Genomic DNA, 14055 nt, shown 5'->3' with positions numbered 1-14055 from the left:
TCAAAGGCTTCCCAGGTGGTGTGAGTGGTAATGAACCCTCCTGTCAATGCAGGAGACACAAGAGACATGGGTTTGATCCCTGGGTCGGGAAGATCCCCTGGAGGAGAAAATGGCAACCTACTCCAGTATTCTTGCCTGGAGAATTCCACGGACAGAGGACCCTGGCCGGCTGTAGTCCATGGGGTCGCCAGAGTTGGACACAACTGAGTGAGAGCATGCAGGCAGCAGTCACCTGGGGCATGTGGTGAAAACATGAAGGTCCAAACCCTACACTATTTCAAGGCGCCCGGGTCTCTGGATGCTAGGTGATGCTGACACTCACCAAAGGTCGAGAGCCCGTTAGGCTTTCTGAACTAAGTTGCCCAATTTGCTCTTACAGCTCCCTTCAAGTGTCAACCCCAACACCGATAAGATGGAGTCAAAAACAATTTTTTCACATCCAGTTTTACTTTGTTGTTGTTTAGTCACTCAGTCACATGCGACTCTGCAACCTAGGGAGTATAGCCCGCCAGGCTCCTCTGTCCATGGGATTTTCCAGGCAGGAATACTGGAGTGGGTTGCCTTCACTTCTGATTAAAAGCAGAGATCACATCTGAATAGGGTGACCCATCACCAAGATAATTTCCCATCCACCCTTCCAGGATACAGCAGAAGATAGAGGGCACACTGCCCACCATGGGCATGGTGTGTCCTGCTCCTTGACATGCTGCTGGGGCAGGCCATGAGAAAGCTTCCTCCTTGGAAGTTTTGTCTGAGCCTTAACAATACTGTCGTAGCCTGTGAGGGGGGCTCCAGCCCTTCATCTTCACTTGCTTTGAAGTGCAAGTGAAAGTCACTTGGTCCAACTCTGGGATCCTATGGAATTCTCCACGTCAGAATACTGGAGTGGGTAGCCTTTCCCTTCTCCAGGGGATCTTCCCAACCCAGGGATCGAACCAGGGTCTCCTGCATTTCAGGTGGATTCTGTACCAACTGAGCTATCAGGGAAGGCTAAATGTGGACCCGCTCTTTCCTGACTTGCGGTTTTGTCGCCAAGCTCACCCATTTTGCAAGCTCTCCTAGTGAGGGTTCAGAGTCCACAGTCAGCATTAGGAGCCACCTCCTCCCATCTATAGGTTACTGGCATGAAGTCAGTTTCTCTAAACAGAGTTTTCTGGCCACCGAGCTGTCTCTCTGCCCTGCCCAACCAGTAAACTCTTTCCCTCAAGCACAAGAGGACAGGCCTGTACTGCCCTCTCTTTTCTCAAGCACACCACTTTTTCCTTTGTGCTGACATGGTACAGCCAAGTCAGGCATGTGGATTGTGAGAAGAGCAGTTTTCAGACCAGCATCTCAAAGAAAAAAAGTGGTCCAGACTTAGCTAGATGAAAATTTGCACAATTCTTTAAAACCCCATTTGTTGAGTTCAGGTAGTAATTATAAACACATGACTTTCGATTATCTGGCTCTTTCTTAGGTTCGGTTCCTGAGACTTAGAGTAACCACCCATGTCTGCCTGCTCTGGGCAAAAGCACCTGACAAACAGGTAATGCCATTGCGGATGCCAGCTACAGAGGGGAGTCCCACAGACAAAAGGAGGCTGGCATGACTCATTCACCACGCCCTCCCCACCTCCAGAGGGTCCCAGCACCAGGTGGCCTGAGCTGGAAGACCCAAAGGCTCTAGACTGAGTTGGGGGTAAACGCAAGCCCCCAATAACCTGAAGGCCCAGGGCTTGTGCTAGGCGGAGCTGAGCTGTCTACACACGGGGGGCTGAGCTCCTGGCAGAGGCGAGGAGAGCCCCTGGTGTTGCCCCGGACAGAAGCCACCCAACACCAGGGACTCACTTCATATTTATTTCTGGTGGTGAGTGGAGCTTGAAGAGCCACCTCCTCCCCCTCGGATGGTGTGGACTGCCGTTGGAGATGATGCAGGGTAGTGTCCAGGGCGGATGGGCTTGGCTGTGTCCAACAGACAGAAAAGAGAGAAGAGACATTCAGAAAGGGCTTACACAGCTGCATCCAGATACCTCCTGGTCACATGCAAAAACCAAGAGGCACAATCTTCTCATCAACATTGCAATTCTTATCAGATACCAGACTTTTCTGAAGACAGGAGGTTTGCCCTTCTATTAGCACACTTAGCTAATCCAAGCCACCCAATATATATCAGTTACTTCAATTCTGATTAATGAAAATTAGAGACAACAGACTTTCAGTTTTATCTGAGGCAGATCCATAGGTCCCGATGAGTTCCAACAGCATCTCCCTAAAACTGGATGCAGAATTCTGTCTATTATGCATTTTTAGGGGAAGAGGTCCACAGGTTTCAGGAGATTTTCCAAGGGTATAAAAATCCAATAAACGCAGTGAAGCACTAATCTATGATCTTAAAACTAGAAACAAGGAGCTGCTGGTTTCCCAAACATATGCAGAGCAGTATCTGATAAGAAATATTATTACATATTATTGGAGATATTTCCATGTAAGAAGAAGAAAAAATGCTCTCTAGAGAACACCCCTAAATCTCTTTTCCTCCTATGGCTCTATCCCAGGAACTATGACTCAACAGCTACGCTCTCAGTCTTTGCAGGTAGACATCCAAATCCAGGCATGGAAGGGGCTGGATGTCCAACCCCCCATGCACTCACTGATGCCGGGCCTGGCTCTCTCCAGGGTATTTCCAAACCTGTACTTGCAAGAGGCTCTCCCTGAGGCTTCTAGCTACATGCAGCTCCTTCATGGTTCTGCCAGGTGCAAACCACAAGGGGCCTGCAGGCTTTGCTGAGCAAGCCATATATTCTGCATATATTCTGGTATCGCTGGGAGAGTGTATCTCTGTTTACAGCTAAACCCCTCTGCCTGTAGCCAGGACTTGCTGGCTTCTTTGGTCAGCTCGGTAATTTTGAAGATCACCATGTCCTCTGGAATCTCAAGGAAGCACGCATCTGGTGATCCCATCTTCCCAGGATGGATGCTGGGTGCTGGGAGGCCCCAGCTGGCCTGCACAGGGCATCTGGCCCACGGAGCCCTCACCTTATATCAAGGGCCCGGGTGCAGGCGCACGTACCGATCTGGGCCGAGTGAGCCCTCCTGGCCATGTTCTTGGCCCGCACGGCCTCCTTGATGCGGTCCACCTCCTGCTGGTAGCGCTTGCGGTCCCGCATGGCATTCTCCTTGGCCTCCTTTAGCGCGCTCTCCAGCGCCTTCACGCGCTCGGCTGTGGCGCGCAGGCGCTTCTCCAGCTTGGGCAGCTCACAGCGCAGGTCTGCATTGTCCCGGACCAGCTGCAGGGAAGGAAGAGGTGGGGAGTTAGCGGAAGGGGAGGCAGGAGCAGCAGACCCCGTGCTGGGGGCTGAGAAGGCCACAGAGGAGCAGTTAGAACCGCCACCCCCTGCCAGGTTGTTCTGGAAAGTGCGTAAGACCATAAACTCTGGGAGCACCCGAGGGGAATAAAAATCCAACATCCCGAGACTCAGATTTGCCAAACACAGTATTCACAGTTTGGAGAAAGTGGAGAGGGGAGTAGGCTAGAATTAGAAGCCATTTCCAACTGTGGGAAACATTCAGGCTTGGGTGGGATTTGCTTCCTCTTTTGTTTGAGGGGTGAGGGGGAACTTGCAGGAGAAAATTGACTACTCTGATGTGAAAGCTAAGAAACGTGAAGCCAGTTCAGACATGCTCTATGAAAGGCATTCATGTTCTAGAGCTCTCTGAAGGCCTCCTTCAGAGAGGACCACGCTGTCCCCACCAGCACAAGGTTTGGAATGTACCCAGGGTCTAAGTAACTCAGGAATACTGCTCATTCTTTATGATCTAAGACTCTCAATTCAGAAGGAACAGACTCACCCTAGGTGAAGGATGGGCCAAAAGCCAGTTCTGTTCTCTCCTGGTCATCTGACCAGGTATGAGTCATTCCACCACCATTAAGTCCACATACCACATAAAAGGACCATTGTGGGAATGCAAGTGGATCAGCAAAAGCTTTGAAAATCAGGAGTGCTATATGGGTTGAACTATTGCTAGGTCCACACCTGTTTTCTTTACCCCTGTCTCCCCACCCAGTCCCAGCCCCAGTGCCTGGTACAGAGTAGGTTTTTAATAAATATTCACTGAATTCATGAATAAAATAATTAATGAACTTCAGAGCTCCATTTCAAGTGCCCAGCAGTTTCTGCTTTTCTGTTTCTCATCAACAATTTGTTTGAATGACTTCAACCACGTTGAATCTGTCATACTCCCTTTGGGCGAAAGTGCCATCATCAGTAACGTTGAAGAGCATGTAACAAGTCAAAGAGCAATGACATCCCCTAGAGTATGTGGTCCATTGCAAAGCTGAACCACTTTTTTCAGATCCCAAATCTTGAGGATTTAGGGGAAACCATCATGAACATTTCCGCATTTAAACAGAAAGGAGAGGGCCAAGAGGAAGGGGACATGTGTACACCTATGGCTCATTCATGTTGATGTATGACAGAAACCAGCACAATACTATAAAGCAATTATCTTTCAATTAAAAGCAAATTTTAAAAAATAAACAGAAAGGAGACAAACAACCTGCCTAAATCATCAGGGTTTGGACATGGGTATTGCTCTCTGTCGCTCTAAACAAACTCCGGGGTGTCGCGGGAACCTGAGAGGATGCCCAAGAAACAGAGCAGAGCTGGTGCCCGCCCCAGTTCTCCCACTTGTGGGATGGAGCCAGTGGCTTCCCCTCCTAGTCTGTTTCTCGTCTCTAGAGACAGGAAGCCTGAACCAGCTCAGTGTCCTCTGCTTCGTGTTCTGTGGAGTCTTTGGGTCTACAGAGTGTCCTCAAAAGCATCACGGGACACACCGGGGCCAGCTGGGCTCAGAGGCTGGAAAGGGAGGCAGAATGAAAAGACACGACTGAACACCCTGCTCCCCAAACCCCAGAGAGCTCACACACAATTCTTTATATTTGGATTCCTTCAAAGAAAGTATTTTATAGACAAAGGAAGTCACTGAAGACTAAGTTCAAGGTCCCTTCTGACACTGATGCTCTGGGGACGCTGTAGTCCTTTCCCCTTCCGTATCAGAGCGCCTCCCTCAGGGGAGCCAAATGCAGCGAGTCTCCTTTCCAGGGGAGAAGAAGCAGTGGCAGGCTGGCACAGCCCTCCTACCTGTTTGTGAACCTTGGTGAGTTGCTCCAGGTTATTCTCCAGGAAGGAAATTTTCTGCTTCTGGGCAGCACTGCCTCCTCCATCATCACTGTCCAGCTCTACACTCTGTATCAACACAAGGGGTCAGGAGAATCAGCCTCCAAACTGCCCACCCGCAGCCCCAGCATCATGTGGAAGAGCCATTCTAAATATCCTTGGGAAGAAATCCCCGATCCTACTAAAGGTTTATTCTGAAAATGAAAATCGAGGTTCTAGAAGTTGAGACTCAACAGTGTTCCCAATTAATTCCCTTTATTGGTATCAAACATTCTATTTTTTAGATAGCTGACCAAAAATACTGCAATCTACTTTTGAAAAATACAGATTAGATACAGTTCTCTTTGTGAATATACCTCTCCCTTGCAGGTAGGTGAACAGACACTTTTCTTTTCAAAAGGAAGTGGTTCAAAACTCATTAAGAAGAACTAATGGGAAAACATAAGCCCAAGACCTAAATTTGATTTAAAAACATCACAAGTGAGATAATGAGTCATCAAGCTGTGGGAAAGTGTCTGTGGTCCCACTGGGCAGTCTCCATGGTCTCTGCTTGTCCCTTCAGCTTTCAATTACATCAAATTATTTAATGAATCCATCCCAGACCAGTCAGGCCATCTGTGTGCTGTGCTGGATTGACACTCAAAATTTATCAGATCTTGAGATTAACAAAAGCACTATTCTCCCAACACTTCCAAGCTGAGTGGCCACATAAGTTAGGAAATACATGTACAAACACATCCTGGAGTCTAAAAATGGCAAAGCATGCTTATTTTGTCTGATTACAAAAGATATCATCACTCTTTCTGAGAGGTGGTGGCCATACGAGCATCTCAAACCTGTCTCCTGGGTCTAAATCTAGGGCTCTTAAACTCAGAAGGTTTGTTAAAACTCAGATTGATGGGCCCCACCCAAGTCTTTAGTCTGGTCCCAAGCTCTAGGGCTTTCCCTAATAGCTCAGTTGGTAAAGAATCTGCCTGCAATGCAGGAGACCCCAGTTCGATTCCTGGGTCAGGAAGATCCACTGGAGAAAGGATAGGCTACCCACTTCTGTATTCTGGCTTGGAGAATTCAATGGACTGTATAGTCCATGGGGTTGCAAAGAGTCGGACCCGACTGAGCGACTTTCACTGACCCAAGTCTCTGAGTCAGTGGATCCAGGGTGGGTCTGAGAACCTGCACATCCAGCAAGTTCTTACGTGATGCGAGTGCTGCTGGCCAGGTGACCACACTTTGAGAACCACTGGTCTAAGAGCAGATCCTCCCTAGAGAGTCTTACATCCTGAAATCTGGTCCCAAGCTCTGCATCCTCCTTGGAATACTTCCTCGCCCAAGCTGAGTCTTTTCAGTTCTTATCATAATCTCCCTAGTCTCTGTCTTCATCACCCCTGCTCTGGCCTCTCTTTACTCCCCAGTCCAGGTCCTCTGATCATTTCTATGTTGATGATTGTGGTCACTACCTACCTTCCTGATCCCTGCCACTCAGGCCTTGAAATCTCCCATCATTCTCCACTCTCTTTCCTTATTTTGATTTCCAGCCCTCCAAACTCACTAGAATCATGCTGCCAAGTGCCAAGGCAAATCCATGCTCTGAACCTCATCTGGACACTCCCACCACTGCTCAGCATCCTTTTGCTTATCTCCAGCAAATCCCTCACAGCTGCCCAAGCCTCCTCCAGCCTCCATGGCCTCCCCATTCTCTTCCTCCTTCTCCACATTAACTGAGAAAGTCAGAGTCGTTGAATGTATCTTTTCCCCTGTCATATATTTCCCTACTAATGTCTGGTTTCTCCACTTCTCCTCTCTGGGAAAGTGTGTCCCTTCCATTTACCAAGCCATATATACTCTTCCATGCCATCAATTCGGAGAAGGCAGTGGCACCCCACTCCAGTACTCTTGCCTGGAAAATCCCATGGATGGAGGAGCCTGAAGTCGACTGAGCGTCTTCACTTTCACTTTTCACTTTCATGCATTGGAGAAGGAAATGGCAACCCACTCCAGTGTTCTTGCCTGGAGAATCCCAGGGACGGGGGAGCCTGGTGGGCTGCCGTCTATGGGGTCGCACAGAGTCAGACACGACTAAAGTGACTTAGCAGCAGCAGCAGCATGCTATCAATTCTATCTTCTCAGATCTGACCCTATCAATCACCTCCTCTTTTTTTTCCCTTAAATAATATACGTCATCTCTTTTCCCTGGCTCCTGCACACAGAGCCCCATGCACACACTTAAATACGCCTCTGTCCATCCTATTACCTCTGGGTTTGCTGACTGCTCCTCATCCATCGCTTTTTCAAAAGCCTCCTTGCTGCTTCTCCCTCCTCCCTCCTGAGACCTCTACTAGCTGCTCTGGGGGTTAACCATTTGGCAATTCCCCAAGATCACCACTGCATGTGGCACAAGATGCTCAGACTCAGAAGTCACACCGACCTGGATTTCAGTCCTATCTCTGGCTCTCCCCAGCTCTGTGATCTCAGGTCAGCGGAGCCCATTTCCACAACCATAAAACAGAACACAAAGGACCAATTACGTGGCTGCTGGGGACAGGAGGCAAGACACGGGATGTTAAAGTGCTTCATACACTCTGGCCCAGCCCCTCACAGCCTCCTAACAGGGAAACAGGAGGGTCTAACCCCTGGCATTTCCAGGTTCCTGGCATCATTCACCAGGCTAAGGGCCAGGCTGTCTACTGAGAGCCCTCTGGGTTTTCCCTGCGTCACTCAGAGGTTTTCACACTGCAACCAGATAAATATGTGTTCCTTTGAAATAAAGGCCAAGGAAAGGATGATAGCTTCCTTTCACTAAGAACGAAAAGTCAGATGGAAAATGTTCCCAAGTATTTTTCCCCCCTCTGGCACATTCTTTTAATCACATTCTCTGGTATGAGTAATTTTTAAGCATCACCAGCTAGGATTTAAGCAAGTGATAATGATTTAAGCAACTGAAAATGATTCTTCTGGCCAACTTTTCGTTTCTCCTCAATCCCATTCACGTGAATTAGAACTCACCTTTTTAACCCGCGCAGTCAGATCCTGGACAAAGAGTTTACGGAGGTTGTGCAGAGTCTGCAGTTCTCGAGACTGGAAGAGAAGATCGTTAAAACACCACTTAAATGAAGGCACACAGTTTATGACACCATTGGCACCAGACCATCAACCCCAGATGCCTCCACAAAGCTCTGCAAGCCGCCGGTCAAGGCCATGGGGCCCTCCGCTTCCTGTGACCTGCCCACCCTCGTGCTTCCCCCTTCCACCTGGCATCTTCCCAGGGCTACCCCAAGGTACAGAGCCTGGGAACTCAAACAAAGATATGGAAACTACACCAAAGCCTGCTCGTTTGCTCTGTTTTAAGTAGAACATTTTCCTCCCTTTAACCACGAAAACTTGCAAGCTTTCTCATAAAAATTCCTAGTGAGCTATGTTATAACAGAATGGACTCTTTTTTCACTCTAATTTATTGGTGTACACAAAATGCCAACAAGTTTTAATGAAAAGTTAGCCGCAATTTCTCCCACCCGAGCCGACCAACATTTTTCATGTTTCCACACCCCTCTGGCCCTGATCCATAATAAGCTTTTTTTGCCTCACATCACTGAGCTAATGGACATTCCACCTGGTGACCCTGGGCAAAGTATCTAACCTTCCTGTGCTTTCTTATCTGTAACATGAGGATAAAAACAGTAGTTGCCTCATAGTTGTTGTTATCAAGATTAAATGAGATTATTCTTATAAAACTCTTACAACAGTTTCTGGCACATAGTAAGTGTTCAATAAATATTAGCTAGTATTACTTTATTGATGCATCATAGTTGGCAGCTATTTCATTAGGCTTTTACTGTTTCCTTTTGTTGTTGCTATAATTTTCCTCTTGTTAACTTCTTGGGAGCATTTTTTCCCCCTTAATTCTGGATTATTTTCTACTAATGAACACTTAGGAATTAGATTGCTAAGACAAAGGTCTGAGTCAAACCTGGTGCCCTCTGTTAACAGAGTCAGAAAACCTAAATGTTTCCTTCCATTTAAGTCTCCATGTATTCACCACAAGACCTACAACCAGTTCTGTGAAAAATATTTTCCTATGAGGACAGAAATACACTCGAATTTGTATTTTTCAATTTGTTAAAATTGACCTACTCTCACACAGAATGTCAAGGGATGGAACTAACAGAAGCTCACAGAAAAAAGGACAAAACAGACTCCAAACAGGAGGGTCTAACCCCTGGCATTTCCAGGTTCCTGGCATCATTCACCAGGCTAAGGGCCAGGCTATAGAATAAAGGTTCTATATTAATTTTAGGTCTTATTACTGGGTCCAATTCCATAATAGTGCTGAAATAAAAAGCAACTAAAGTCAATTGCCTTCTCAGATGAGGCAAATTACTTTCTGCGGGAGGCCCAGTGGGCCTGCTGTTGGGAACGCCCTGCACAGTGCATGTCTGGGGCGGAGCCGCCAGCTAGCAGATGGGGGCGTGGCGGGGACAGCTCCACGCTGTCAGTGACACCGCCACGCTGTCTGCGCCTCTGTCCCAGGGAGCTCAATCCTGGCCCTCTGCTCTGCGAGCTCTCCTTCCTGCTTCAGGTAGTTGATTAATGACTGAACTATAATCACAGAAAATACTTGCCATGAAAAACACCACCACCCCACAGGGAAATGAGAAGAGAAGACCTAGCTGCCTTGTCAAAGGGCCAGGCGATTCTTCAGGGGCAAACACCACACAGTCCAGAGTCCTGAGCTTGGTGACTCTCTCTCATTCTCGTTCGGTTTTGGGTAACTTCTATAAACAGTTTAACACAGGCAGTTCAGACCTTGGAGATGGTTGATAAGCCACACATGTATGCCTAGGCAACTCCCATTTGGCTTCCTGGGGCCGTGAATTGTCCTCCATCACGTGCATTACTTCTTCCTCCACCCTGACTGCTTTCCTTCAGGTCTCTCCCAGCACAGGTGTTGCCCTCCGTGTAAAAGTCAGGGCTCAGCTTCCTGTCACGGTGAGGGTGGGACCCGAGCGGTGGAGACACAAGGTTTACCAACACAGAAGGAGGAGGGGTCCAGCCCCAGAGTCCACACAAAGTGTCCTGCTAAAGCCAGAGGGCTGCCTGGGGTCCCAGAGACATCCCCACTGGCCGGCTGGCCTTCCCAAATGTTGCCCCTGGAGTGGGCTTTACAGACCTTGGTCCCTCGTGGCAGGTCCCACCCTGACCTTTCCCAGACACTCCAGGAGGCAGAGCAGCTTGAGCTGAGGATCAGGAAGGGTCAGCCAAAGACAGTGAGCCACCTCTGAGGAACACTGACAGCGTGGGGAGGATGTGATGGAAGGATAAGTAGTAACACCCGTGTCTAGACTGGCACAGACTGCGGAGCTCCAGTGTGGGGACTGAAATGTTGGTGTGTGATGCGTGTGTGTGTACATGGATGGAGAGCGAGAGCTCATGGGAGGCTGTATTGGTGAGTCTGTCCACGTGTGAGGGACTGAGTGTCTGAGTGTGTGTATGGTGTGGGGGTGGGGGTGGGGAATGGATGCAAGGGTAGGAATGTGGGTGTGGCAGGGAGAACCAGTGTATCTGAGGAGGCTAGTGAGGAAAAGGTGTTGTTAAAAACATATTCAAGCAAATTCTCTGGTGGTCCAGTGGTTAGGACAGCACGCTTCCATTGCAGGGGGCACAGGCTCAATTCTTGGTTGGGGAACTAAGATTCCACAAGCTGAGCACACACACACACCCTCCCCCAAAAAACAAAAAAAAGAAAGAAATGCATTCAACAGAGCAAAATAACATGCTCACATGTAAGTATAAAAGAGAGAAAGCTTGTGAGTCTGGGAGGTCTGTGAGTGGACGTGAGGGGGTTGTGAGAGTGAATGAGCAGAAGTGAGAGTATGCCAGTGAGAGTATGTGGATGGTCACGGGTGTCTGTGCGTGTGTGTGTCAGCATGTGATGGGGATGTGCTGAGTGTGTAAGCTTGTGAGTGGATGAATACAGGCATGAGCATGTGATAGTGGGGACCTGTGGCTGTGAGTGTATGTGAAGACATGTGAGTGAGTGAGAACAAGCAATTATGCCCAAGTGTGGGTGAGACCATGAGAGGGAGAGAGGTAAACAGTGAGTTTCTAGGTGTGAGCAGGAAAGGTGTGCTAGGTGATGGACTGTGAGAGAGAGCACGCGAGTGTAAAGAAGATATGGAAATACTGACCTCCGGCTGGTGGGAATATAGGAACATTTTAATGGTCAATATTTTTCTGAATTGTTATAAACTATCTATGATTGTGAGTATCACTTCTCCAGGAAAACAGACACAGATAAAGCAACTTCATGGCTTCATTTCCGTTTCCCCTCCAGCCGCTCTGTCCACTGTCTTCACCAGGCTCAAGAGGCCCAACTTCTCTCAACAGTCATTCTACTTCTGTTCTGAACAGTTTGTGCCCTTTGAGCCCCCATCCACCCTTGAGGAGTAGCCAACTCTCACCCAGGGGCCCGAGCACAGCCTCAGGTCCAGCCCTGATCAATCACCTGCTTCCAGTCTGGGGTCACCGAATTCCTGGATTCTGGTTCAGTCCTGCAATAGCTCACATGACGTATGGATGGAACCAGTATGCTTGCCTATATCTGAGCAGTATGTCATGTGCAATGACTGGATGTGTTTTCACCAGATTTAGAAACTATGTCGGGATGTCTATCTTCTAACACAGGCTGTATGGCACTTTGAAGGGCTCTTGAGAGCCCTTGGCACCAGGCAGCCACCCCCAAGGGCAAATAAAACAGAAGCAGACCAGGAGACAAACCCAATGAATTCAGATGTAGGACAGAGCAAAGCAACCAGGGTCTCACATGGCAAGCCCTTCCTCCACAGGGAAGTGGACCTGCCACTCCTCCGCCACAAACCCTGCAGGTCTCAAGGCCGAATCTGGCCTGGCTCCCCTTCTGTCTTGACCTCTCTGTGCCTGCCTCCTACCACCTCTCCTCTTGGCCACAGACAGACTGATCTCCCTGCTGTTCCCCAAATGTGGGTCGTGGGCTGACCTCAGGGCCTTGGCACAGGCTCCTCCTCCAGATATCCCCACGGCTCCTTCGTTTTCCTATTTAAGTTCCTGCTCAAATGTTACTTCCCAGTGGGGCCTCCCCCAGCCAGTATCCTGTGCCCCTTCTATAACCATCTAATGGAGACCACGATCTACCTCCTTATTGTTCACTGTCTGTCTTCCCCAAGTGAAGGACAGCTTCACAAGGGACACCCTCTTCTCTGTTGTGTATTGATGCAACCCAAGCACCTAAAAAAAACAGTCCTTAGCAGGTGCTCAACAAATATCCACTGATTGTTTAATGGAAGTAAGCACAATGTACAAGAGGCAGCAAAACTGCAGACACTGAGTTGAGTTTAAATCTCATCAGAACTCCAGGGTTACACTCCTAAGGATGGCTGGATGGTTAGTCACTGTGCCAAGACCTGGGGAATAAATTCTACAGCTCTCATGTTTCCATAGGAAGTTTTATGTTTAAAATGATACTCAAGAAAGGCATGCACAGATAAAATTTTAGAAGAAACAAATTCAAAAGATCATAAACTAATCTGGTCTTTGAGACTAAAATGAGTTGGGAAACACATCAACATACCACTGTCTCCTCCAGCCCTTTGAGGTCCTCTCTGGCTTGCTCCCTTTTATCATTGAGCAATCTATAAAACAGAAAGGAACCATGAACCACCAACGGGGCATCAGAGATTTTCACAGACACCATGCATCTGCAGATAAATCAACAAAACAAACCAACTCACCAACTCAGGGTCTGTTCTTAAATTGGCCCAATCTAACCTGAATATCTGGAGAAGGCAATGGCACCCCACTCCAGTACTCTTGCCTGGAAAATCCCATGGGCGGAGGAGCCTGGTGGGCTGCAGTCCATGGGGTCGCTACGAGTTGGACACGACTGAGCAACTTCACTTTCACTTTTCAGTATGATGAATGGAGAAGGCAATGGCACCCCACTCCAGTACTCTTGTCTGGAGAATCCCAGGGACAGGGGAGCCTGGTGGGCTGCTGTCTATAGGGTCGCACAGAGTCGGACATGACTGAAGCGACTTAGCAGCAGCAGCAACCTGAATATCTTGGTACCTGAATCACCAGTGTGGACTGGCAGAGATTTCATGGGGATGAGAGAAAATAGAGGAAATATTTAAAGCGTACTCACAAGAGCTTTTCCAGTTTCATTTCTCTCTCTTGGTCCTCTATTTTCAGCTTGTTATAATCAGAACTGAGCTTCTCCTGTTCTAGTTGCAGTTTCTGATTCAAACTGAAATGAGAGGAAACAGCAACGCATTCCACATCACCCTGAGAGTCTGAGTCATGCGACTGAAGACATAATTCTGTTCCAAGCCCATTAGCTCTGTGCAATAAAGGTGACAATTCTGGGGGATTTTGAGAGATCAGAGAACAACCTCACAGCTTCCTCCCTGCCCAAGTGAAAACTAATTTCTGGGAACATCTAAGAGGCATGAAACATAAGGCTTTAAGAATGTATTTATAGCTGGCTTATGCAAGAGCTCTGGAAAGGAAAAAAAATGAAATGGGAAAGGGGCCAAAATTTTAAAACAGGAAAAGAGAGCCCAGTAAGAATTCTTTTTCTGCCCCACAGATGGTACGCATGCACTCCTGGAACCTCATCTGGCTACTCTGACCTTCCCTTCCTCTCTGGTCTGGTGCTCTGAAAACATCTCCCAAGTCCAACTCCCTGGCTGACATAGGGACCATTCTGCTCTGTGAGGTCTTTGGGTGGGGGAGGAGGGGGAAGCGGGGCAGTGGTCAGAGAGAGGATACACAAAGTAAGTCTGGGCTGCTGCAAAAAAGAAACTCACCACCTGGATGGGAACACTGGGTCATTTTATGTACCTCAGTCCTTGCCAGGTAGTGCTAGTGGT

General features: G+C 48.3%; 1 protein-coding gene across 2 annotated transcripts in view; it reads right to left on the bottom strand.

The window, feature by feature from the left end:
• Nucleotides 1-1827: 1827 nt before the first annotated feature.
• The window catches only part of KIF5C (kinesin family member 5C), a 141113-nt gene continuing 128885 nt past the window's right edge, over nt 1828-14055 (bottom strand). The window contains exons 20-25 of one of the 2 annotated variants that reach the window (XM_010839957.1): nt 13329-13430; nt 12756-12816; nt 8159-8230; nt 5120-5224; nt 3049-3265; nt 1828-1940 (exon numbers count right to left, since the gene is read on the bottom strand). In XM_010839957.1, the coding sequence (XP_010838259.1) occupies nt 1834-1940; nt 3049-3265; nt 5120-5224; nt 8159-8230; nt 12756-12816; nt 13329-13430 (664 nt within the window). In that variant the 3' untranslated portion in view covers nt 1828-1833. Of the gene's footprint in view, nt 1941-3048; nt 3266-5119; nt 5225-8158; nt 8231-12755; nt 12817-13328; nt 13431-14055 lie in introns of those variants that run through there. The other variant, XM_010839958.1, reaches the window with a different exon arrangement.

The sequence above is a fragment of the Bison bison genome, unplaced genomic scaffold (assembly GCF_000754665.1).
Source record: "Bison bison bison isolate TAMUID 2011002044 unplaced genomic scaffold, Bison_UMD1.0 scf7180017864139, whole genome shotgun sequence".
In the NCBI taxonomy this organism is placed as follows: Eukaryota; Metazoa; Chordata; class Mammalia; order Artiodactyla; family Bovidae; genus Bison; species Bison bison.
Note: the sequence above shows the minus strand (reverse complement) of the source record. Positions and strands in the feature narration are given on the sequence as shown.